At 37.9% G+C, this 27,405-nt stretch overlaps 1 protein-coding gene across 5 annotated transcripts in view; it reads left to right on the forward strand.

Moving 5' to 3' along the window:
• Positions 1-1,509: 1,509 nt before the first annotated feature.
• Positions 1,510-27,405, forward strand: part of HOOK1 (hook microtubule tethering protein 1) — a 98,179-nt gene continuing 72,283 nt past the window's right edge. The window contains exons 1-8 of one of the 5 annotated variants that reach the window (XM_023759962.1): positions 1,510-1,701; positions 6,201-6,286; positions 11,710-11,782; positions 15,319-15,369; positions 16,523-16,655; positions 22,314-22,381; positions 23,658-23,720; positions 25,041-25,124. In XM_023759962.1, coding sequence (XP_023615730.1) covers positions 1,639-1,701; positions 6,201-6,286; positions 11,710-11,782; positions 15,319-15,369; positions 16,523-16,655; positions 22,314-22,381; positions 23,658-23,720; positions 25,041-25,124 — 621 coding nt within the window. In that variant the 5' untranslated portion in view covers positions 1,510-1,638. The remainder of the gene's footprint in view (positions 1,702-6,200; positions 6,287-11,709; positions 11,783-15,318; positions 15,370-16,522; positions 16,656-22,313; positions 22,382-23,657; positions 23,721-25,040; positions 25,125-27,405) is intronic. The other 4 variants (XM_023759964.1, XM_023759963.1, XM_023759960.1 and 1 more) reach the window with 4 other exon arrangements.

Consider the following 27,405-nt stretch of genomic DNA (forward strand, 5'->3'; position numbering starts at 1 on the left):
AAGACCACCAGGTCTTCAGTTCCTACATCCTTTACTTTTCATTGTCTTATTGCCAGTGTTGCTAGGGACCAGAGATAAAATGACTCCACACAGGGTAAGAAAGTTCTAGAATAATGTTAAGGGACTTGATAGCAAATGCATGCTATCAAGAATGAGACTTGATTTTCATGTAGGGGCTTTTAATTGCAGTCATCCATCCGATTTAAACTTTCAATGTCTAAATATAAAGATGCAGTGATATAAATGAGCCAGCTGCATTTTTACAGAGTATGATTTGCTGAATTTATGAATGAGTGAAGTGATGGAAATCAACAGCATGAGTAAAAATATTCTAGCCCATTCCACCTGTGGTCATCAAACTGCGGCTCTCGAGCCACATGCGGCTCTTCGGCCCCTTGAGTGTGGCTCTTCCTAAGCCTTAGGAGTACCCTAATTAAGTTAATAACAATGTACCTACCTATATAGTTTAAGTTTAAAAAATTTGGCTCTCAAAAGAAATTTCAATCGTTGTACTGTTGATATTTGGCTCTGTTGACTAATGAGTCTGCTGACCACCGGCCTAAGCCATACATCAGTACTTCAGGGGGTTCCAATTTGCACCACCCCTCCGCCAAGAGCATTCTCAGATCACAGGTTTCCAAACCACCACAGGAATATAGGACGGGTTGCACATTGATATCCTCCCTGTTTTTTGAAAACGATCACTTCATTTTCCTACCTCAAAAAATCTTCCCTTTTGCCCCATTTGAAATCAAACTGCACATGGTTTGTGACCTTTTGAGAGCTTTTCTGACTTAAGCAGCTTTATGGTGAATTTCCCCCCATGGGAAACACAGGTCGGTGCCACCTCTTCAAATTAAAATATCCTTTTCCAATGAACGCCTGGAGAAAAATCAGCTCTCTCTATCTCGACCTGGTTTTCTTCATGGGTAGGATCTAATTCTGAAGACATAATGGAAGCTGAGGGTGGGTCTCCACAGGTGAACTCAGGGGTGCTGCCCTACCGCGAGGAAGGAGGCGGAAAGATGCCCGAAACTGAACCCACAAACGCTTGTGGGGGAGTTGGAGCCCCCCCCCGCCTCTGCTTCTCTGCGGCCCCGCCGCGCACGCGCGCTCCACCCCACCTTCCCGGCACCTGCCAGGTCACAAACCCCTTCCCACCCGCGCGTGTCCGCAGCGGAGGCGCAGTCTTGTCTCACGCTGATTGGTCAGAACCAAGGGAGCGCGTCCCTCCAGAGCAACCTACTGGCGCTCTGCCCGCCCCCTCCCGCCCCCCTCGGACTCCAACCTTCTTCGTGACTGGCTCGCGCCCAGGTCACTCAGCGCGGCGGGGAGAGGTGTGCGGAGGGAAGGAGGGGCGGGCGGAGGGAGGGAGAGGCCGGGAGGGAGCGATGGGTGGGAGGAGGCGGGGCTCAGGTGCGGCGCGAGGCGGCCCGGGATAGACAGGGGAGGGGGCGGGGCCAGGGGGCGAGGAGGGGGTGACGCCGCGACGTCGGCAGCGCCAGCTTCGCGCGTGAGCGGCGCGGGCGTCGGCCCTGGCTAGCGAGCTTTCCCGGCGGGCGGGCGGGCAGGTCGTCGACGCCGGCTCCGGCAGGAGTGCGCGGAGGTGTCCGGTCAGCGGCGGGATCACCTGCGGCCATGGAGGAGACGCAGCCGCTTCCGCAGGCCGAGCTGCAGCTGTGCGACAGCCTCATCATCTGGGTGAGTACGAGGGGGCGACGGGGGTTCGAGGGGCCGCGGCGAGTTGGCCCGCGGGAGGGGGTGTCCCCGTTTTCCCTGGGGAGCCTGAGGAGTAGCCAGGCCACCTGCACCGAGGACTCGCCCTCCGCACCTTCTGGCGCCCTTGACTGCGAGAGTGCCACCTGCGGGCCGCGGGGCAGGTGTGTGTGTGTGTGTGTGTACGTGTGTGTACGTGTACACGTTTGTACGTGGGGGCGGGGGAGGGGACGGGAACTCGGGGGGCGGGACGGGGGAGGCCGGTGTTAAACCCCCAATCCCGCTCCTCCCTCACAGCTGTGGCGCCCAGCCCCTCTCCTCTTCCCCGGCCTGTTTCCTCCTGCCCTGCGACCAGGTGCTGGACTTGTGGGTCCCAGCCCCGCTCACCGTCCATCTGCTGTACGGCCTTCTCACAGGGACCTTTGTGCCACTTGGGAGTCAGGCCCCCTCCGGAAACCTCCCTTCCACCCCAGCCGCCTTGCTCCGTGTGTACAGGGGGCAGGAGGTGGTTTTAGTTCCTGGATTAGTGCTACTCCGCGCCACCTGGGCATCCGATTTTGCAGAAGCCACTTAGAAGAGATGTTTACGCCTATTTTGAGGGGAAAAAGATGTTGGGATAGGGGCTCCTATTCCCTGTTTCTCGCTCCCCCCCCCACCCCCATCCCACCTCTCCAACCATTTTCCTGAAAGGAAGAGTCTTGGCATTTTTGTTTGCACTTGAGCCATGCTTAGTGTTTCTGTTCATTAAAAAATATATTGTATTGAGTTTTTACAGAGAGGAAGGGAGAGGGATAGAGAGCTAGAAACATCGATGAGAGAGAAACATCGATCAGCTGCCTCTTGCATAGCCCCGACTGGGGATGTGGCCGCAACCAAGGTACATGCCCTTGGCCGGAATCGAACCAGAGACCCTTCAGTCCGCAGGCCGATGCTCTATCCACTGAGCCAAACCGGTCAGGGCAATGCTTAGTATTTCTGTTCATTTGTGTTGGGTTTGGACAGGCAGGATCCGTCCCCATTTATTCCCTTCCTCAAAATGATGGCTCACCTTTTGGAGGTGCTCAGCTGTCAGAGAGCTGGCAGGGATGTGGTTTCTTAAGTCGGCATTGGAGGATCCACACGATGTTGTTATTGATGCCCATGCCCAAACCAGTTGTTGAGTTTTGTGTAAGGTACTGTGTGCAAAATGGAATGTAAGCGAACTGGATCAGGAGGCGGCAATTGGTTGATGATATTCCCAAGCGATCTCCTAATGGACATAATTCAAAAGAATGAGACATCAGGGAAGGTTTCTGGCGCTTTGTGAAGTGTATTGGAAATTGCCATAATTTAAAGCAACTGGAGCGCTTTGGAGGTAATTAGCTTGCTTTTAAGTGGGATGCAAGTGTCCAGGGCTTCTGAGTTAAAGCAATTAGCTAGCTAACTGTTCATGTGTATTTTCACTTACAGTAAGTATTGGGGTTTGGGTACTGTATTTAAGACTGTCATAGACAGGGCAACGTTACTTTTAATGATGTGTTTTGTTAAAACAAGTGACTAATTAAAGAGTGTATCCTAATCTGTTGCATGGTTGTGCTAAACATCGACTAGCGTAGTAAATGCAGTCTTTATGATGTCATTGACTTAAATATGAAGTGGTGGAGAAGTGTAGGGTTTTCTTGAATTGTATTGCAATATTTTTAAGTATTAGGTGACTATGTCCATTCTTTTAACCAGTATTTATTGAGTCCCTACTTTGTATAAGGCATTGAAGAAGACCAATATCAAGAAAAATTAAAGAACTTTCTATTTTGATTGGAGTGGTTGGCAGAGCTGTGTATTTTTACAATGGAAGGCAACATTTCTTAAAAACTGTACAAACATTATAAAGCAAGTGATGAGGAATCATAGATGGCAGAGTGTAATTGGTCGTTTGCTTCTCCAGTTCTCTCTCAGGCTGCTGAAATACTGTGGAGAAAATGGAATTACTGTGCAGACTGTTATCTCTACAAATGCCGCTACAGCCACATCCACTTGTACCCATAACACTGCCCAGCTTTATGATTAAGAATAGCCACACATTTCTCTTAGAAAACCTTTATCAGTACCCTATTTGAGCCCCAAACATTTCTCCCCCTCAGGAAAATGACCTCCTCATCTTTGGCTCTGGCTCTGCATCCCATCCTTTCCACCTCTTCTAAAACTTTGCTCTTTCTTATCCCCTTTCTGTATTTACTACTTCTTCCTCTCTCCATGCGCTCCTTCTTCTCCACATGCAAACTTGCTCCAATCTTCTCTATCTCAACAGGAGAGAACAAAGAGCCACCACTTCCTGTATTGCCCCTTCCCTTTATGGTCACATTTCTTGAGTTTTTTAAACTTCTTGAACTTTCATCGACGCCTCAACGCACTGTCCTTAAGCTTGTTTTCTCTAAGGCCTCCACTTCCTTACTCAATTTCATCAACCATTTTGTGCATACTACAATACTCTCTTCCATTTTCTAAAACATACTAAAGATGTCACTCTCTTCATCACCCAGAGCAGTGTTTCCACAGAACTGATGTGCCTAAGAATCACCTGGGGATTTTCTGATTTAATATGTCTGTAGCTTGTGATACCTATTGTTCTTAGACCCCACACATCCAGGAACTAATCTAAGTACAGTGTTTACCAGTTCATTTAATTCTCACAACCATCTTGTGAAGTAGAAGCTGTTCTTACTGTTTTTCATTATATCGATGACACCATTAAGGATAAGGCCAAACTTTTTGTCATGGCTCTTCAGAGGCCTGACCCATGACTGTCCTCACCCCTTCCCCGTCCCTCTTTGCACTAGAATTCCAGTAATTCTGAACTGCATGTTGCCTGAAAATACCATCTCTTTTCCTATATTTGTGCTTTTATTATGTCCCTATTTCCTGAAGTTTTCCTTCCCTGACCCTTTCTTTACTCAAGACTTTCCGTCTAGGAACTATCTCTAAATAGTCTTTCTTAAATACAAGACCTAATTAGATTAGTTAACTGGTATATTTCAGAACACTTTGTGCATACTACAATCACTGGACTACAGATCACATTTGCTAGAAATGATTTTTGTGTTTTTTTCCTCTCTTTATCTCTTGATTGAGGCTACTTTAGGGTAGAAACCTGATAATTTTCCTTGGTAAATCTGTCCTGTACTACAGTGTCCCACATAGAGTAGAAGCTCAGTAAAGTATCTTTGTGTACTTTGAAAGTAACTGTGGCTAGAGTTAGTCTATGTCATTCTTCCATGTTGCATTAGGATAAGGGAGACAGATTTATAGAATCTCAAAATATACACAACCACTAAAGGTGAATTATGGTGAGAGAAAATTTTATTGGATTAATGTAAGTGGTAAACTAAAGGAGATGAATATATGTGAGAAAAAAGAATCATAGTATATTGAGTTAAAGATCATTATGGGTTGAGATTAGATTTCTAGAAAGTAGATCCATTTTTACTCTGTTATAATTTGCTTTTTAAAAATCCTCACTGGAGGGCATGCTTATTGATTCTAGAGAGAGTGGATATGAGAGAGAAAGCGAGAGAGAGAGAGAGAGAGATAAGGGGTGAGAAAGAACATTGATTGGTTGCCTTCCGTACGTGCCCCAACCTGGGGTTAAATCCACAAACTAGGTATATGTCCTGACCAGGAATTGAATCAGCAACGTGACAACCTTTTAGTATACTGGAAGACTCTCCAACCAACTGAGCCACACTGGCCAGGACTAATATGCCTTTTAAAAATTTTTCTATCTTGTGTTTGCTTTTTAGAAAATGATGCCACCATTTTACTTCCCTTTTTAATATGTACGTGAAAGTTTAACAAATAGAGCTTTGAAAAGTTGTAATATCTAAAGCCAAATTAGATAGAACTTGACATGGTAGGTGGGCTTTGGTCTGTTCATGCCCTAAGGCTAATTTTGGATAGCAGACGGAAGTCCTGTCGGATTTTAGAGCTCATCAATAACCTAAGTAGTAGTTTTAGACTTGACATTTCTAGCCTTTGTTTTCCTACCAAATGATATGACTGAAATTTTCACTTGCAAATGTTAGGTTATCTTGAAGTTCTTTTTCTGATGTTATTCTCCCCAAAATAGACAAAACACATACTATACATAGGAGTTCCATGCTTGGCTTTCAGAAAGTCAGAAGTACTTCATACATGACATCAGTATATTTGACTTAGGTATATTTTTATGATTTATGAAATGTTAAGTATTTTTATAAAAATATTACACAGTCACAGAAACTTATTAGTATAGTTTTACTTGTTTGGCAGGGTCTGAATTTAAAAAAACAGGTCAATTAGCTATTTTTCTCTCTAATTTTCATATATATGTTTATATGTGTGTATATATATATGTGTGTGTGTGTGTGTGTGTGTGTGTGTGTGTGTGTTTGAGTGTTTGAAGGGAGATTGGTAATGCTACCCTGTAGGTGTAAAGAGGCAGTAAAGTCATTTGCTTTATGTCCTTTTAGCTGCAGACATTCAATACCCCTGCACCTTGTCAGGATGTAAAACAGCTGACTAATGGAGTTGCCATGGCACAAGTTCTTCATCAAATGTAAGTAGTGGTCCCGGTTCTTCCTGAAAGAATTGTAAACCCAATACCAAGGAAGAAAACTTAAACTTGTATTTTAAAGGTTATTGAAACTTTATTCAGTGATGACACACATATGGTATCAAAGCATTCTTGCATCTACGAAACAAAAAGGTGTATCACCTGATTAATCTTTGTTAATAAAGATATGTCTTAATTTTAAATGGGCAATCAGGATTTCTATTCCAGAGATGTTAATTTTAAACTTGTTCTGATCACTTTCACAACCTATAGTAACTGAAAGGAACAGGTTAAATTAATGGTATAATTGCTTAAAATGTTTCCTTTGGTTATACTCTTGTCATTTGAAGGTATCAATGCAAACAAAATACTGGATTTAGAAAAAATATTAATTTTTTAAGCCTATATTTGAACTAAGAGTAAATGTATGAATCCACCAATAATGAAATGTTGTATAAATGAAATTTAAAGTTACAAATCATAGGGAACCTAAACTAATAAAGCAGTTCTCTTTGGGTTAGGCCCATTTTTTTTAAGTACATAAGTTCTTAACCCCATTATTTAAAACAATATAAAAATTCACATTCCTTGGAATATTAAAAAATGGTCTAATTTAAATAGACACATAGTTAACTCAAGATTAACATTTTAAGAGATAAGCTTAACATGTTAACTTTTTTGGGAGGCTGTCATTCTGAAATATTTCTTAATCCCTTGCTTTTTAAAAGATGTTTCTTAAATGTTTTGTTTATTCATACCCTGATTGGTTTCAAGTGATTTAATTAGCCAGAACCAAGCATTCTGAATATGATTCTTTCTTGATGATTTGGGGATGTCATCATTTTTTTTGTCATAAGGATATACACCTGGCCTTTTTTTTATTGCATTATATTGTAGGTATTGGTGTAGATACAGCTACATTGTGGTTGGTATGGATGTAAGGCTGATGTGTGTTCACTCACTCCAGCAGTGCTAGCCGAAGGTATCATTTAAATATATCGTGGTGCTTTTAGTACCTTTATACCAAACAACAATAGAAGAGACCCATTTTGACCATGATATGGTACAATGACTCTTTGATCTCCTATCCTCTAGAACTGTATCTCATGTTTAACATAGGGTCAGCTTCCATATAAGAAATCTTAAAAATCAATGCCTAAACTATATAACTTAGACGTGGGAGTCATGGGGTTATTGCTAGGGTTCTATAGTTCCTTAATTATGTTTAGTTTGACTACATACTATGTATCTCTCTGTTTTCAATGTATGTAGGAAAACTGTAACCACAACGATATTAGTTTTCTGAGGTTGCCATAACAAAATACCATCAGTTTGACCTGACTCTAAAGCCAGTGCTCCGAGTCAGCTATAATCATTGAAATCTAGTATCTTGATCCCCTACTGATAGATGAATAAATGAAAGGCTAGGTGTACATGTCCAAATTACAGATCACAACTTGATGTGTTAAGCACAGAAGGCCTTTTGATTATTCAAGCAGAGGAGTATCAGTTCATTGAAGCAATATAATTGTGATATATATAGTAATCAGTAGGCATTAATTACTACCTGAGTTTAGTTGGTAAAATTGTCAGAAGACAAATATCATAGGTGGAGTTAAAATTATTGTGTACTGATTCTCACCTAGTTTTATTTGAAGACAGTTGGATCATAATTTGCTTTTTTAGTCTCATGTCCCTTTCTTACATGGTGCTCCTTGAATTTCACAGAAGTTCTGGGAAATATGAGAAAAGGAGCTAACTTCTGGGGCCAAGAGTATAATTAAGGAATGTAGATGTGGCAGTGCAAAAAGTAAAAGGAGGATAAATGTCCAGAGAGTTCTGAGGTTAGATATCAAGTTTAATAATGCCAAAGATTGACTGTCATTTTAATTGTTTGGGAAGAATGGATTTGTTTATAAGAAAGAAGCAGGAAATACTAGTTGTACTGGTTAATAATTCGGATTTTTTTCAATATGGAGTTACACATATGTTGATATATATGTAATTTGATATGTATTCTATTGTTGTATTGACAACAAGCTTCAAAACTTCATATGTCAAATTTTCTGAAGGTGTTAACATAGATATTTTTACACTTAAAAATGTTGAATTTTGGGCCAAAAAAGAACATTTGCGGAAAGTTTTAATTCATTATTTTGAAGAAAAGTGCTGCTGAATACTTCGGGAAGCTTATGGTGAACATGCTCCATCTCAAGATACTTGTGAACGCTGGTTTAAATGCTTTAAAAGTGATGATTTAGATGTGAAAGACAGAATGTCCAGGTCAACCGAAAAAGTTTGAAGACCCACAATTACAAGCATTATTGGATGAAGATGGGTGTCAAACTCAAAAACAACTTGCAGAAAGATTAAACATTGCTCAGCAAACAATTTTCGATCGTTTGCAAGCAATGGGAAAGTTTTTAAAGGAAGAAAAATGGGTGCCACCTCAACTGAACGAAAGACAAGTGGAAAACCAAAAAGTCATCAGTAAAATGTTGCTTCAACAGCACAAAAGAAAGTCTTTTTTGCATAGAATTGTGACTGGCGATGAAAAGTGTATTTATTTTGAGAATCCCAAATGCACAGAATCATGGGTTGATCCAGGTCAACCATCACATCAACTGCAAGGCCAAATCGCTTTGGAAAAAAAACAATGCTCTGCGTTTGGTGGGATCAGGAAGGTGTGGTGTATTATGAGCTTCTAAAACCAGGTGAAACCTTAATACTGATCGCTGCTGACAACAAATAATCAATTTGAACCATGCTTTAATCGTGAAATGACCAAAATGTGCCAGAAGACATGGCAAATTAATTTTTGCTTCATTTTGCACCATCACACTTCAAAACCAGTTAAAGACACATTAAAAGATCTTGCCTGGGAAGTGTTACCCACCTGCTGTATTCACCAAACCTTGCTCCTTCAGATTACCACTTGTTCCCATCGATGGCACATGCACTTTCTGAGCAGCACTTTAAAACATAGGAAGAAGTGAAAAATTGGGTCCCTGAATGGTTTGCCTCAAAACAAGAAAAGTTCTAGTGGGATGATATCCACAAATTAGCTGAAAGATGGGGGAAATGTGTAGCTAGTGATGGACATTACTTTGAATAAAGCACTTTTGATGTTTCTCTTGAAATTATCGTGTTTTCTTTGATTACAATATCCGCATTATTAACCGATACACCTAGTATATATTTATGGACACGTCAGCAAGTATTTCTCAGGGACTGAATATTTGTGCCCTTTCAAAATTCATATGCTGAAGACTTAACTGTGTAGGGCTTCATTGTGTATCTGTATTGGAGATAGGGCCTCTAAGGAAGTCATTAATGTTAATCAGATGGTAAGTGTGGGGGCCCTGATCTGCTAGGATTAGACTTCTTATAAAAAGAGACATCAGAGTGGTCACTCCCTGCAAACATACAAAGAAGAGATCATGTGAGCACACATAGCAAGATGGCAGCTGCCTACAAGCCAAGAGAACAGACTTAATCCCTTGCCAACATCTTAATCCCTTCCACTCTAAAAATCAGCAGAAAAAAATATCCTCCTCAGGTGAGGATTAACAAAAAAGAAAACAGTTAAAATTCAAAATAAAGGAATTTAAAGTGGTGAAGCCATTTTTGGTTACTCCTGTCAGAAGTGAGATCTTCTGTATTAGAACATCTGAGGCAGACAGTTTCTGAAAAGCTAATCACTGTGTTCTAATTTCAGCTTTGCATTTTAAATTCAAGATACTGCCATGGAAAATAATACTTTGATTTCTTTCCTCACTTCAGTTGCTTATCTGTAAAGTCAAGATTTAGATGGGACCTTTAAGACCTCTTCTAGCACTATATTCTGATTTTGTCGTGTTGGCTTAACTCTTAAAGCATTTATCACATTCTCCTTTGAGTATAGTTATTTTTGCTTTCTATTTTTCCCTTTAATAATTATTTCTCTAAGAGTCAGAATAATAAATTATTTATCTTCAAATTAACCTTGCTCAATACCTTACTCAGAGCAAGCATCCAAATATTTGTTTTAAATATATTAATACTAGAGGCCCGTTGCATGAAGATTCGTGCAATAGGCCTTCTTTCCCCTGGCTGCCAGCACCAGTTTTCCTCTGGCACCCAGGACCCAGACCTTCACTCTGGCCACCGCCTTCCATCTTCGCTCTGGACACAGTCTTCGCTGTGGCTGGAGCCTCCAGTCTTTGCTCCTTGATCTGGCCGGAGTCTTCAGTCTCTGGCCAGAGCTGCTCCTGTCGCTCCTTCCGCCCCCGCCCTGCTCCCTCATAGCTTGATCGCTGCTTCGCCTGCAGACCTTGCTGATGGGCTCCTGGGTTCTGGGAGGCCGCCTTGCCTGTGGCCTGGCTTTCTGGCGGCTCCTGGGGTAGCACACGGGGGCCTGGATGGTGGCTCCCGGTGTCCCGCCCTGCCTGCAGTATGCAAATTAGCCGCCATCTTTGTTGGCGGTTAATTTACATATCGCGCTGATCAGCCAATGGCGATGGTAGCGAAGGTACGGTTAATTACCATGTTTGTCTATTATGAGATAGGATAGTCCATTATTTATAGTTAAATGTCATTCTTCTAGATCAGTGGTTCTCAACCTTCCTAATGCCGCGACCCTTTAATACAGTTCCTCATGTTGTGGTGACCCCCAATTTCATTGTTACAAATTGAACATAATTAAAGCATAGTGATTCATCACAAAAACAATATGTAATTATATATGTGTTTTCCAATGGTCTTAGGCGACCCCTGTGAAAGGGTCTTTCGACCCCCAAAGGGGTTGTGACCCACAGGTTGAGAACTGCTGTTCTAGACTTTATTTAATACATACATATTGATATAGCAGTTTTTTTTTGTGTTGACCTTCAATATCAATAGTACTTAGTTTTAAACTAAATTTGTCCTTGTAGATTTCTCATTATACTCATTCTACTCAGTTACAGTGAAATTTATTTGGGGTTTTGCCAGATACTAATTTCACTTGGGACAAATTATTTAGGTTCTCTCATCCTCAGTTCTCTGAAGAGTAAGATTGAAAAAAAAATAGTTTGCCCAAGTTAATGTGACATTTATATGAAATAATATGGAAAAACATTAAGCACAGTGCTTGAGACATAGTAGACATGAAAAATTAGTTTTCTCTTTTTTTTTTCTCCTTTAGGATAGGGACTTTCACATCTTCCTACTTTCAGGGTACCTGTTGACATATTTAGTAAATGTTTCTTAAATTGAAGTTGTTAATGACTTAAGTTGTTAATTATGAGAAATTCTAAAATAAGTCATTAGGAATAACAAAAAATTTAGTGGATCTTCTAAATAATATGTACTATTCTTATTAAGGACAGGCTTTAAAATATGAAGTTACTTTTTCTGTTGACTAAATTTGGTATTTTACATGTTTAGCATTTGTATTTTTATTTCAGTGATGCAGCTTGGTTCAATGAATCTTGGTTAAGCCGAATTAAGGAGGATATTGCCGACAACTGGAGGATAAAGGTATGCAGAATGAATTGAAGAATCCACTTGATCCAAGCATTGGTTCTAAAATTAGTACTAAGCTCAACTAAATTTTTTTTTTAAATTAACTTAAGGTTGCACTTATTGTATGCAGTTTGAGCTTTGACACATGTATGTTTCCTATATAACTATCATCATAGTTAGAGATAGGAAATTTTTATTAATCTAAAATATGTGCTTATGCCCCTTCCCAATTAATTCTTATTCTTACCTTGGCCCCAGTTGGCCACAGATCTGCTTTCTGTCCCTAAAGGTTTCATTTCTAGAGTTCCATATGAGTGGAATCAAACATTTTGTACTCTTTGTCTCTAGCATCTTTTACTCAGTATAATGTTTCTGAGACTCATCCGTGTTGACTGTATTAACAGTAGATTTGCTAAGTGTTATTTCGTTACATTACTATACCACATTCACTTATTGATGGATGTTTGAATTGTTTTTTTTTTCTCTTTCTTTCCTGATATTGTAATTTATGTGTTTTGTATTTTTGTCTTGATAAGTCTGGTTCAGTCAATCTTTGAATTTTATTGTTGTTGTTTTTTCCAAAGAACTAGTTTATTTTTTGTTTTATTGATTTTTCTTTTTAATATTTTTTTAAATTTCCTTTCTTCTACTTACATATTCACTTCTTTTTCTTGCTTCTTAAGGTGGAAGCTTATATCATCAGTTTTGGACCTTTGTCCTCTTCTCCCCCCTTATGAAGCATTGCCTTAGCCACATCCCACACATTTTGACATACAATGTTCTTATTTTCAGTCACTTCAAAATATTTGGTAATTTTCCTTGTGATTTTTCCTTTGATCCATGGGTTAATTAGAAGTAATATTTTAAATTCTAAAAAATTAGAATTTTTAATTTAATTCCATTTTGATATTAAGAAATTCCTTTAAATTTACTGGACTGATTTTATAGCCTTATATCTGATCTGTCTTTGGCGAATATTCCATATATACTTGAAAATAACATGTATTCTGCAGTTCTACAATTTATGTCAAGTTTATTGATAATACTGTTTGTATCTTTTATATCTTTATTGATTTCTTGTCTGATTATTTTATCAAGGTAGAAGGACTCCTTTAATTTCTAATGATTGTGGATTTGTCAGTTTTTCCTTTAAATTCTGTTAATTTCTAAATCTCATAATTTAATCTCTATTATTAGGTTTATATACATTAATTTTATGTCCTAAAATATGAATGAATATACTTATCATTATGAAATATCTTTCTTTATCCCTTATAACATTCCTTGTTCTGAAGTCTAATTTGTCTGGTACTAATGTAGCAACTTCATTTTTATGATTATGTTTTGCTTTAGTGTTTTTTTTTCTCTTCTTTTAATCTCTAAGTTTTTATATTAGAAGTGTTTCATGGAGACACCTAATTGTTGGGTCTTGCTTTTTTATCCAGTGAACAACTCTTTATTTGGTTCTTTAAAAAACAACAACAAACTTTCCATTTCTTATATTCCTGGTTTTTTTGTTTGTTTTTTTTATTTTATTTTTTAAATTTTATTGTTTAAAGTATTACAAATAGTAGTACATATGTTTCCTTATATCTTTGTTTTTATTGAAATCCTTGAACATTTTTAAACTAGCAGTTATAACATTATCTTCTAATTCTTTCATTTCTCATTTCTGGGCCTATTTCATTGACTTGAGTTTTGTCCTCGTTATAGTACACATTTTCTTGCTTTTTCACATGTGTAGTAATTTTTTATTGGATGCTAGGTAGTTTGAGCATTATTGTTTAGTGTTGAGGTTTTTTTGTATTTTATAGTGTGTTGGACTTTGTTCTTGCAGGCAGTTAAGATACTTGTGAATCAGTTTGATCCTTTTTCTTAAAAAAATAATTCTTTATTGTTGAAAGAATAACATATGTCTCCCTTTCCCCCCCATTGACCCCCTCCAGCCCGCTCCCGCCCCAGGCAGTCAGCACCCTATTGTCTGTGTCCATGAGTTATGCATACATGGTCTTTGGTTGATTATCTCCCTGCCCCCCCCCATTCCCCTGCCTTCCCTCTGAGATTCCACACTCTGTTCCATGCTTCAAGTCTCTGAATCCACTTGTTCATCAGTTTATTTTGTTCATTTGATTCCACATATGAGTGCGATCGTGTGATACTTGTCTTTCTCTGACTGACTTATTTCACTTAGCATGATACTCTCCAGGTCCCTCCATGCTGTCTCAAGGATAAGAGATTCTTCATTTTTACTGCTGCATAGTATTCCATGGTATAAATGTACCACAGCTTTTTTATCCACTCATCTAATGATGGGCACTTGGGCTGTTTCCAGATCTTAGCTATTGTAAATTATGTTGCTATGAACATAGGGGTGCATACATTCTTTCTAATTGGTGCTTCAAGTTTCTTCGGATATATTCCTAGAAGTGGGATCACTGGGTCATCTTTTAAAGGTTTTGGGGTGTGGAAAGCAGATTCTCTCGCTAGGGCTGGGGAACCATTTTTCTTCCAAGGGCCATTTGGATATTTATAACATAATTCTCGGGCCATACAAAATTATCAGCTTAAAAATTAGCCTGCTATATTTGGTCAAACATTCAATTAACTCACTCCTAATGCCTTGGCAGGGCCAGACCAAATGATTCTGCAAGCCAGACATTCTCCACCGCTGTTGTAGGGCTAGGTTAGACCTACTACTAAGTTGTGATCTTTGGGAGTTATTAGTGAATGCTTGTCTATACAGCATAGTCTCTTCACCCTGGCTGGTGGGAATTTCTTCAGTTTCTGGCTTGTATAATCATTGAGAATTATTCAGATTATAGTTCCCAGGATTGTTCTTTCCTTGGAAATTATTTTTGTTAAATCTCATTGAGTTTTACCCATGCACATGCAAATTAATATTCAGTCATAGTGTCAAAGGAACCATTAATGCAGATTTCTGGAGTTCTTTTTCTCTATAGCTCTCAATTTTTCATTTGTCTGCCCTGCAAATTCTAAATACTGTGATCTTCATGAACATCTGATGTCTCTCTCTTCAACTCAACAAGAACATCAGGCCCTATGCTATGGTGTGAAAATTGCCTCTAGAAAGAAATCTTGGATAGTGTATGTGTCTTTTTTTGTTTGTTTTCCTTATCTCAGAAATTATAGTTCTATATTACTTGTTGGCTACAGCTTGAAAACAATTGACCCTTGTATTTTCTCCTGTTTTCTAGTTGTTTGTGTCAGGAAAATTAAGTCTAGACCTGTTACTCGCTCATGACTGAGCATGGACGTGCTCAATCTTTAAAGTTGGTACTTGACTTCATTCTGTCTCATTTTAAATAGAATCACCCTGGTTAAACTTTGTAAGCATGCAGACATTATTTTCTTTCACTCAAACTGATTAACACTTCAATGTTTAAAAATTATCATGTACTTAATATTTGTAGAACTCTAACATATAGTATATGTGTTATTTTTATCAGGGGGCAGTTTCTGTTGTCTTTCACCTTGGCATACATTTTCTTTCATTATGAAATTTTGAAATTTGTTATTTTTCCCCCCATTAGGCTAGTAATTTAAAGAAGGTACTTCAAGGAATTATGAGTTATTACAGCGAGGTATGAGAAACATCTGACTTTGTTTTACTACAAAATGCTATGTGATAATTATATGACACTGAAAAATGACTTGGCTTTTCATTTATAACATATTACTGGAAAATAATTTATAATGAATATATATCTTTTGCCATTTTTAGAACATTCAAATTATGTGAACATAAACAGGCTTAAACTTAATATATTGATTTGGGAAATAATGTTGCTTCTATATTGATACTGTGTAAATTGATTATATTTTGAAATAGAATTGCCTCCAAATGATTTGATTTTATGCAATGCTGTAAAGTAGACCTTATAATGAAATTGCAATTATTTCATATTTAAAACATTGCTTTGATAGCTATTTCCAATGCAAACAATAGCACATATATACTATGAAATTATGCTTGTGCAATTGAATTGGGGGGAAATGCAAAGTAAAAGTAGTATTAAACACATTAGCTAGTACATTATTTATTTTTTTCTTACTCAGCATCATAAGTTCACTGCTAGGATTATTTGATATAACAAGGTTTATTGCTTAATGTTTGGAAATGGCAGCAATTGCCATTACAAAATTATGTTTCTATTTTTTAAAGTTGTCCAAGTTTAGCTTGTTATTTCTCCCAAATAATTTTAAGACTGAAATTTTTCAATTTATTTATGCCTAAAACTCATTTTGAAGCTTTTTCTAATGCCACAAAAGCTCTTAATTAGCTGAAAAAGAAGATCAGGTCAGGAAAGATTAACTCATTAGATTTGTTGTTTATGTGTGATGATTTATTATGTGATTCTCTTAACTGATTATATATCAAAATATCATGAATATTCTTTGGCATAACATAAATCTTTTTTTTTTTTAATGAAAAGGCCTAAGTATTGTCAAGATAGATCAGGCCAGGGGCTTCTTAAACAATTTCTTTTTTATAGTGAGATGAAAGGATATTTTGTATAAAAGCATTTTAGTTGCTTTTGGTTTGTTACTTAAAATTTTGGGAGGTGGCTTGAACTTTACTAACTGGCTTTAGTCAGTATTTTGGGTGTATCATTTGTTAATTTATCTGAGTCATTTTAGGAACCTATTTATAATTTTTCTAGTAATAATTAAATGTAGTAAATTTTTTGTAGCCTACATAAATGAATGATTTAATTTATTGTTTCAATACCACAGTTTTTGGGGCAACAGATTTCTGAAGAACTTATTCCTGATTTAAACCGAATAACTGAAAGTTCAGATTCTGTGGAGCTTGGGAGGTTACTGCAGCTTATTTTAGGTTGTGCGGTCAACTGTGAAAAGAAGCAAGGTAAGTGAATTTCTGTCATTTGAGAATATGTACTTTCTATAAACAACCTACATTTCTATAGAAAATAGCACTAAAATGTCCTGTTACTGGTTGACAGCACCCTGAGATGTAAGCCAGAAGATAGGAATTCTAGCACAGCTCTGCGACTAAAAAGTTACCAATCTTGAGTATCATAATTATACCTGGATTCTGAGATTCATATTCAGTGGCTATATGTAATGTATTTTAATTTAATTAGTTTAATATGTTCATTGCTTAAGACTTAGTGGATAATCAGTAAATATTGTACTTATTCATTTGATACAGTATCTCTTTCACTTGTAAGATATAGAACCTTAGGTTGATTTAGAATCTGTACTAATAAAAGTGTAATATGCTAATTAGACCGGACAGCCAAATGACCTTCCGGACGTCATTTTGGACGACCTTGTGGACAAAGCTGCGGTGGTGGAGGCCGAGGCAGAGATGGTTAGGGGCGATCAGGCCAGCAGGGGAGCAGTGGAGGGCGATCAGGCTGGCAGGGGAGCAGTTAGGGAGTGATCAGGCCAGCAGGGGAGCAGTTTGGGTGCAATCAGGCTGGCAGGGGAACAGTTAGGGGCATCAGGCAGGCAGAGGCAGTTAGGGTCGATCAGGCAGAGGCGGTTAGGGGTGATCAGGCAGGCAGGCATGCAGAGTGGTTAGGGGTGATCAGACAGGCAGGCAAAGTGGTTAGGGGCGATCAGTCAGGCAGGCAAAGTGGTTAGGGGCGATCAGTCAGGCAGGCAGGTAAGCGGTTAGAAGCCAGCAGTCCTGGATTGTGAGAGGGATGCCTAGCAGTTGGATTGGAGAGGGTGCAGGCTGGGCTGAGGGACCCCCGCCCCCATGCATGAATTTGTGCACCAGGCCTCTTGTTTTATAAATAAGTATGCAGGTGTTAAATTATAATTCAGGCTTCTTTAGATGATATTCTGCTCTTCAGAAGAATGCCTGTCCAGTGAATCCTCCTAATAAGTAGTCTAATGATATAAATGGAATTGGTGTATTATATTGATAAAAACAAACACAGTGATCCATGTTCTACTGAGTAGAAGAAAAGCATTTTGGTTGAATATAGTGAATAAAATGATGAACTGAACAAACCAGGATCTACTTGGCTGAAGGGCTTGCATTGATCTAAGTGGTAAGATTTTTGATGCTGGTGTTTTTTGCATGAGTTGGCCAAACTTGGCTTTAGTACATTACCTTTAAAACAAAATGTTGGATACTTAAGTTGTAAAATATTTTTAAAATATGTTTTTATTGATTTTTATAGAGGAATAGATAGAAACATCGATGAGAGAGAAACATCGATCAGCTGCCTCCTGCACACCCCCTACTGGGGATTGAGCTCACAAGCCCGGGCATGTACCCTGACTGGGAACCCAACTGGTGACCTCCTGATTCATGGGTTAATGCTCAACCACTGAGCCATACCAGGCGGGCTAAGTTTGTAAAGTATTTTAAGCCAGGACCTTAGAAAACGCATTCCATGTTATCTAATGAAAGAAGAGAGCATATGAGATAGGATAAGGTCAATAAAACAAATTCAGGGAGGAGAAAAATAAAAAAACCTGACATTAATCCTATATAATAAAAGGCTAATATGCAAATCGACTGAACAGCGGAATGACCTGTTGCTGTGAGGCACACTGACCACCAGGGGACAAACACTCAATGCCGGAGCTGCCCCCCAGGTGGTCAGTGCACTACCACAGGGAGAGCGCTGCTCAGCCAGAAGCCAGGCTCAGGGCTGGTGAGTGCAGCGGTGGTGGTGGGAGCCTCTCCTGCCTCTGTGGCAGCACTAACTATGTCTGGAGCGGGCCTAAACCATCAGTTGGACATCACCTGAGGGCTCCTGGACTGCAAGAAGGTGCAGGCCGGGCTGAGGGACTCCCCTGAGTGCACGAATCTTTTGCCCCAGGCCACTAGTTATAGTAGGTCCTCAGGTTATGTTGGAGATCCGTTACTATGACACGACGAAACATGATTTTCGCCATAAGTTGGAACCCACCTACATAAGCACCTACATCACTCAGCTAGAGCACATACACAGCAGTAATGAAGTGAAACAGTAAAAAAAAAAATTAAAAGATAACAGTTCCTGACCTTTACTTGTGGTAAATAAATAATAAAAACATAAAGCACATATGTACATATGTCAAAATGACAGAACTTTTTTTTTTTTTAATAAATAAATGGGAGATGGCGACGTAACCACGAAACAAAGTACGTCGGACTATGTAACCCGAGGACTGCCTGTATCAATAAAAAGGGATTGAGTACCTGGAGATTTTGATATTAGTCCTTCCAGCTGTCATTACCTAGCTATTTTGTTTAGGGCACATCACTTCCCTAGAGGCTTTTATTTCTAACAGATAATGTCAAAGGTCTACCTATTGGAATGTAAGGAATGTAAAGTTAAAACTTCAGTAAGTGTTTAAAAATGGACAAATCGAAGCTCATTTTTAGCATTTTTCTGTTGTGATCTTTTGAATTTTTTCTTTAATCCTTTGTTTCTATTTCAATTACTGGGTGTATATAACATCTGTCAAATAGTGGGCATTGGCACCAATTTAATGCCAATAGGAACCCTCAATTTGGGTGCTGTGAAGAAGGAAACTATATACAGTGCAAAACAGCTCAACTGTGAAACAGCACGACTATGAAAACAGCAGGGCTGCGAGGCAGACTTGGGGTCAGGCTCCTCTTTAGCTAGACACCTCTGCTCTCTGCTCTGCTCCATGGTCTGCCTTGGGTTGAGCTGGTCTGCTCTGCTCTGCTGTGCTTTGGACTTTTGGTCTGTTCTTCTCTGGCCCATTCAGCTCAGCCAGGGAGACACAGTCTTCAGTTTTTTTGTTTTTTGGTTTTTTTTAAAAATATTTTTATTGATTTTTTACAGAGAGGAAAGGAGAGGGATAGTTAGAAACATCGATGAGAGAGAAACATTGATCAGCTGCCTCCTGCACACTCCCCACTGGGGATGTGCCCACAACCAAGGTACATGCCCTTGACCGGAATCGAACCTGGGACCTTTCAGTCCCCAAGCCAATGCTCTATCCACTGAGCCAAACCGGTTTCGGCCAGTCTTCAGTTTTTGGTGGAAAGGGAAAGTGTTCTCTCAGAGCTAGAGCGGAGCTGGCTTATATGGGAAGGAGTGCCCGCCCCTGCTCCCTGATTGTTCAGTCCTCATGCAAATGAGGAATCTAAATCCTCACAGTTTGGTCCAAAAGGCACTGTCTGATTGATTAGAATAGAGCCACTCTAGTTGGTTGGAACTTCACATCTCTGATTGGATGGAGAAAGCCTCAGGAACTCCTTTATAAGTTGGCTCAAATGGAAGAAACACAGTGCAGGCAAGCAGTTAAGTGCAGATTCTCCCTGAAGTGCAGTTTGCATGTGAGGTTCCTGTATAGAAATGGCTGATAATCTGTTTTATTTATTCTTAATTGATTACAGAGAGGAAGAAAGGGAGATAGAGAGATACAAAGATAGAAACATCAATGGTGAGAATCATTGATCAGCTGCCTCTTATTGCATGCCCCCCTATTGGTGATTGAGCCTGGAACCCGGGCATGTGCCCCGACCGGGAATCAAACCGTGACCTCCAGGTTCACAGGTCTATGCTCAAACACTGAGCTACGCTAGATGAGCTGGGCTCTGGTTTTTTAAAATTTGAGCCCAGTGAGCCACCAAGAGCCCTTCTTAGTAGGTGTCTTCTTTCTCAGGGTTCACACATTATTTTTGCTTAATTTTAGCATGTTTGTCAGTTTTAATACTCTTTTATTAAAAAAACAACTTTGGCTTTGATTCTGTTCTATTTGTACTGGTAAATATTCGTTCTATCTTGTTTCTTTCACTTGAATAAATCAGTTCTGTTTGAAGCTATGATTGGCATGTTAAGCTAGAGTTTTCCCTTACATTATAATTTTGTTGCTTCCTACAAATTTTAATGTAATATGTGGTATTTTCATAATTCTAAGCATTACTTAGCAATTTTGTCCTTATATTTTTAAAAGGAAATTCAATATAAGGAGATAGCTTAATTTTCATTATTAAAAAATCAGGACTAGCCCTAGCTGGTTTGGCTCACTGGATAGAGCGTCGGCCTGGGGACTGAGGGGTCCCAGGTTCGATTCCGGTCAAGGGCATGTACCTTGGTTGTGGGCACATCCCCAGTAGGGGGTGTGCAGGAGGCAGCTGATCGATGTTTCTCTCTCATCGATGTTTCTAACTCTCTATCCCTCTCCCTTCCTCTCTGTAAACAATCAATAAAATATATATTTAAAAAAAATCAGGACTATCTACTTGAGTTTATTTTTGGAGGAATGTGTCTGGGTTTGCAATTTTTAGGAGTAAGCAGATAAATAAAAAAAAATTCTTTAAGTAACTTAATTAAAATGTAAAAATAAAACACATCCAGAATATAATGCAGCTTCCACACCTTCATGCTTTGCAAACTTTATTTTCAAAATGATTCCATCCAAGGTATTGCAACATTTTAATCATGAATGAATGAACTAGTTTGGTAAACAGTACCCTGTATATTTTGGTGAGGAAAATGATCATTTTTTTGACTACTTTAGCAAACTGGAAGTACTCTATTATCCCAAAAATTCAGTTAAAGGAAACCATTCCACTTCTTGTGCATTCTCTAGTTAATTCTTCCCACTCCCACACTCATATAGCACTTAGTTGTCAGGTACATATCAGAATCAGAATCTGTCTAGTTGTTGGCTTCACAAATAAAAGAAAGACTTAAAGAACTTCTTAGAAGTTTCCAGAGGAGTTATTAAAATAATAAAACTATTAGAAAATAAGAAGTCTTTAAAGTTGTTAGAAAATTGTCTTAGCTAGAAAAGATGTAGTTGAAATGGATTTAAATCTGCAAATACATGAAAGACATTGTCTCATCATTCCTCCTTTCTCATTGGGATAGTATCAGCTTAACTTATTGCATGTGTGCTTGTATCAGTATCACCTTAAGATGAGACTTGGTAAATGTTGGATGGGCTTTTACAGGAAGCTATATAATTTATTTCTTTGAAAGCCTTCCTGAAATGAACTAAATAGGCGATCAAATTAAACTTTCTGGGCTTAAAATTTTAGGAGTTCATTTAATACATGTGAATTTATTCTATAATACTGAATATTTTAACAAGAGGGAAGAAATTGTCATAATTGTTTTAAGATTAATTGCAATCTCTTCTCTTTCTGTTCCTTATAAGAAAATTAGAAATTTTCTTCTTTAAAATAAACCATTTAGCCTTGGCTGGGTGTCTCAGTTGGTTGGACTGTCATCCTGTACACCAAAATGTTGTGGGTTTGATTCCTGGTCATGGCGCATTCCGGAGGCAACTAATCGATTTCTCTCTCTCTCTCCTTCTCTCTAAAAATCAATAAAAACCTATGCTTATATAAGGATTAAAAAATAAGTAGATAAACCATTTAAAAATATATATATGAATATTTTCAATTCTCTGCTTGTTTTTAATTGACATATTTCTTGTGGAAAAATAATGTACTTGTATAGACAATTATATGTGGTAAATGCATTTTTATGCTATTAATTGAATGGCTAAAGCACTGGGTAAAGAGTAGATTCTTTTTCAGAAAAAATCTGATTTCTTTTTTAAATCATAGAACATATTCAAAACATAATGACACTGGAAGAGTCTGTTCAACATGTGGTCATGACTGCTATTCAAGAGGTAAGTTATGTCATATTCACATATGTAAGAAAATCTTAAACCAAATGTTATAAAACTTTTCACATAAATTTTATGGATGTATATTTTTCTGTTTGTATAAATTTGCTCTTTGCAGCATGTTTACTTGCTTTTAGCTATTGTATCTTCCCTGTCCCCCCAAAAAAATATCTTAAAAGGACATCAAGCCCAGTATTAGTTTTTCTGCATTTAAAAGATAAATTGATATTGTCAAGATCCTTTAAATAACTTTAAATAAGCAAGATAAATAACCTCTCTCTAGGTAGGAATTTTTATTTCTTCTCCTTTTTTCTGACAGTTACAGCAATCTCTCCTGAAATTTTAAAGTGTGTTGTGTGTATTTGTATTTATGTGTGTGTATGCAAGTATGTGTATGTGTGTGTAACATTTACATTTTCAGAATGTTAGAACTGTGAGAAAACATGGTGATACTTAATAGTTTTTGGAGCCAGGTAGCCTGGGTTCAAGCCAACTAGTTATCAAAGTTGAACCATAAAGATTCAGAAATCATGTGATGCATGTTTATTCTTAATATAAGACTAAAAAGGCAGAGATACAGAGCAGGGGAAACCTGAGGGAAAGTAGAGTGAAGGATTACTGAGGACAACCATAGTTTGGAAGGGGCATTATATAGGACTTTAGAAGTCTGTGTACTCTGAATATGCATTTTTGGTTTGAATTCAAGGTATCACTATACATAAATAAGTCTGCCTTTTACATGCAAAAATAACTATTTTACAGAAATTTTTTCATATAACTCCGTTTAAAATCTCTTTAAATTAGTAATTTTGCCATATCACTCATTTTTTCTTGTTTTTTTTCTTTTTTCCCTTTGATTGAATTTACTGGGGTGTCACTGGTTAACACAGTTATACAGGTTTCAGGTGCACAATTCTGCTGTATCACTCATTTAAAGGCTGTATTTTAAAAGTTAATATTTATTATGGAAGAATCATTTTTATTATGTTCATTTTTATTCATCTTTTAGAACTTGGATTATAATTCTTTAGTGCACATGTTTTCAATATGTGTACTTATTTTAAGCATACTTTACTTATAATATCCTCACTTGTATAATGCCTTGAATATTGTATTATTTAACTTAAACCTCTGTAAAATTTTTATTTGAATAATATTCTAAGGATTGTCAAATTAAGATAAGGAAAAATTATAAAGTGTTCCAGTGTCCTTTCAAGTAAACATTTTTACTGTAGAAACATCACTTTATTGTACTTAATTTACTATTTTAATTTCCTAGTTGATGAGTAAAGAAATATTGAGCTCTCCTACAAATGACGCTGTTGGAGAATTAGAACAACAGGTGAGTATTTCAGTATGTGAGGAAGATGTTGAAAGCAATGATATAGTACTTTACCACTTACTATAATAAAGCTTACAGAGAACATATACAAGATTATTTTCCTCCATAAGGTTTAGATAGTTTATGAGATCTCAATTGAATATTATGCATTCCTTCATGAATACAAGTAGTGCTGGTCTGCAGAGATTTTTATGATCATTTGAAGAGCTGAGAGGTATCGAATTTCCTTCTGACACTTATAATGCATACTAGAGGCCTGGTGCATGAAATTTGTGCACTGGGGGTGAGGGTGGGGTGTCCCTCAGCCCGGCCTGTGCCCAGGGATTGGGCCTAAGCCAGCAGTTGGACATCCCTCTCGCAGTCCGGGATTCCTCTCACAGTCTGGGACCCCTCACTCCTTACTGCCCACCAGCTCGCTGTTCCTTCCTTAGTGCTACTGCGGTGGCGGGAGAGACTCCTGCCGCCACTGCGCTCGCCAGCGGTGAGCCTGGCTTCTGGCTGAGTGGCCTTCCCCCTGTGGGAGTGCACTGACCACCAGAGGGTTGCTCTTGCGTTGAGCGTCTGCCCCCTGGTGGTCAGTGCGCATCATAGCGACTGGCCGATCTTTCTGCCTTTTGGTCGATTTGCATATTAGGGTTTTATTATATAGGATGTGACCCATTTTATATAGTTAGAAAGTAGTAGACAATTTAAAAAATTCCGCTAAGTTCACATTTATCTACTAAGGTAATATAATTTTTGTCACAGTTACTTTACTTTCACTTAATATTGAAGAAACAGCTCAAAGACCCTGTACTCGAGTCTCCTTCCCCTGGCTCTATTATATGACTTTCTTAATGGGGGAAAATGCCCTCTCCACCTGGATATAACCCAGTCTGGTTGTAAAGGAAAGGGTAAGAGGAGAGGCAAATGCATCAGGAACTTTTCTTATTACATTTTTAGACATTTGTTTTTCATGAATTCACCACTCATCTGAAGAAGTATTTCAAATTAAAATATTTTTTCTAGGAAGATTTTAATTTAAGCTTGCATTCTAATTTTTTTCTGTGATGAAATTAAGCAGTGCATCTGCTAATACTCTTTTGCTTAAATATTTCACAAGGATTTACATAAAATTTTATTTCTGTGGGGCCTTAGCCTTAAATGTTAATGATATTATGTAAATATCACATAAAAACAAAAAATTAAGACTTATTTGTTAATAGGTAAAATTTAAAAACCTTTTTCAATATCAGTGTATATATGTGTTGTGATGAAAGTATATTTTTCAGTTTGTATCAAAACATGATTTACTAACAATTAGGACGTTTTATATTTCAGCTTAAAAGGGCCCTGGAAGAACTTCAGGAAGCACTCTCAGAAAAAGAAGAACTGAGGCAGAGATGCCAAGAACTGGATATGCAGGTGTGGAAAAGAAACTCGATCTAAGAAAGTTCCTGTTTTAAGTGTACCAGGGTTTAATTTTAATTAGGTAATTGGCAAAGTGTATTGGAGGTTGGGTTTCATTTCATAAAGGGCCCATTAAAAGACTGTATTAAAGGTTTGAATATTCCAGCATGATTTTCATAATTATTTTTCTCTATAATTGAAAATTGCTGGCTTAACTACTTCGAAAAGATCATTCTAATTATAGAATTTTAACTAATATTTAGATGTGGTCTTAGTTTTATCTTTTGTAAAAAGGGGAAATTAAAGTATCTATTTCATAGTGTTTGTATATTAAGTGAGGTGATGGATAGAAATGCTTAGAAGTGCTTGACCCCCCAATAACCAAGTGCCAGTTTTGTTTTGCTAGCATGTATGTGGATATGAACACATGCATATATAATTCTTGTGTTTATCTGTACATGCATGTTAGCAGAATAAACTTGATGTAAGAAACAATAATTAATGGTTAAAGAGAGAGATTTTCAAACCAGGCCATCTATATCCAGAATCTGGCCATGTTATTAACTGGTTATATCCTCTCAGGCAAGTCACTTAATTTCTATACTTCATCTTAATTTTTATCACATCTGTCAAGAAATGATGTGATAATATATATCTCCCAGAATGATTATGAGTATTGAGTGAGTTAATATACATAAAGCACTAAGAATAAGGCCTGGCACATAGCACTGTATATTTGCATACATATATCATTATTGCTATTATGTGAAGATGCAAATGTAGAAGTTATGCAGTAAGTCTTAAAACTATACAAAAGGTTAAGTGTACTGTCATAATATCCTATATGTAAATTTAATTTTTGTGTATGTTTCTATTGTAAGGATCTTAAGGGCACAAATTCTTATTCTTTTTTATATATCAGTCACTTAGGATTATACATTAAGGTAATAGTCACTAAACTGCTTTTATGACAAGGAGGGATAATTGTTTCCTTCTATAGCTGCCTGGGACAGTTTTCCAGACTTTTTTGTGTTTCTCATTAGGAGGACAATGTCTGTAACTTTCCTATAGTGTATTTAAGGTAAAATTAAGAATTTTAATTTCCTGTTATTAGCTCAATGTGTCAGTATATAGTCTCATTCACATAAGTGGGTTAAGTTAATTATACCTTTTGAAAATAAAAATACCAAACTTGTACGGTATGTCAGAAGTCATGATAGGTCAAGTTTGTTTTTTTTTTTGTGTGTGTGTGTGTGTGTGTGTTTTTAATCCTCATTCAAGGGTATGTTTTTATTGATTTTTAGAGAGAGGAAGTGGGGGAGAGAGAGAAACCTTGATGTGAGAGAGAAATATCAATCGGTTGCCTCCCATATGTGCCTGGACTGGGCAGGGATCGAACCTACAACCTAGTTATCTGACTGGGAATTGAACCTGAAACTTTTTGGTGTGTGGGACGATGCTCCAACCAATTGAGCCACCTGGTCAGGGCAGCTCAAGTTTTTTGTTTTTTGTTTTTTGTTTTAATAATCTCAATAAAATCATATGTAAACTTAGGGCTTTTTTAAAAGTCACAGCCTTGCTATAAAATTTTAAAGATGTTTTAAAATGAAAACAAATAGAACAAGAGAGCAAATCATGCTTATTACATAAATTGTAAGTAAAGTAGGAAAACGTCTGGTACTAATACTGATGTGATTTTAAAGTTATGTGTTTTTAACCATCCTATATAATAAAAGCCCAGCAACCATAATGGTGTAAGGACCAGAAGGACTGCTTGACCAATCACTTTGAGGTGTACTGACCACCTCTTGGTCCTACCCCCGGCCCGCAAGCTCAGATCGCTGGGTGGCGAATGGGGAACTGGAGTGGGTGGTGGCGGTGGGACTGGGAACTGGCGAACTGGCGGAAGATGGCTCTGATCTTAGGCTAGGCCTAGGGACCTTACTCGTGCACAATTTCATGCGCCGGGCCTCTAGTTTTAAATAAGAGAACAGTCTCAATGTACATATAAATTTAATTCATATTGTTGTTATTGATTCATGAACTAAATAATGTATTTGTCCCCTGAAGACTTGATGTACAACTGATCATTTTCTGTTATGAAACTAAAATGATAACTTTGTGCATACATCTATGTATTTTGGCTTACTAGGTAACAGCATCCTACAAATAAATTTATAACTAAAATGAGAACAAATTAATTTTTCAAAGTTAATTGATATATCACAGTTTAGAGCAGCGGTTCTCAACCTGTGGGTCACGACCCCTTTAGCGGTCAAATGGCCCTTTCACAGGG

The sequence above is a fragment of the Myotis lucifugus genome, unplaced genomic scaffold, assembly GCF_000147115.1.
Source record: "Myotis lucifugus unplaced genomic scaffold, Myoluc2.0 scaffold_168, whole genome shotgun sequence".
Lineage (NCBI taxonomy): Eukaryota > Metazoa > Chordata > Mammalia > Chiroptera > Vespertilionidae > Myotis > Myotis lucifugus.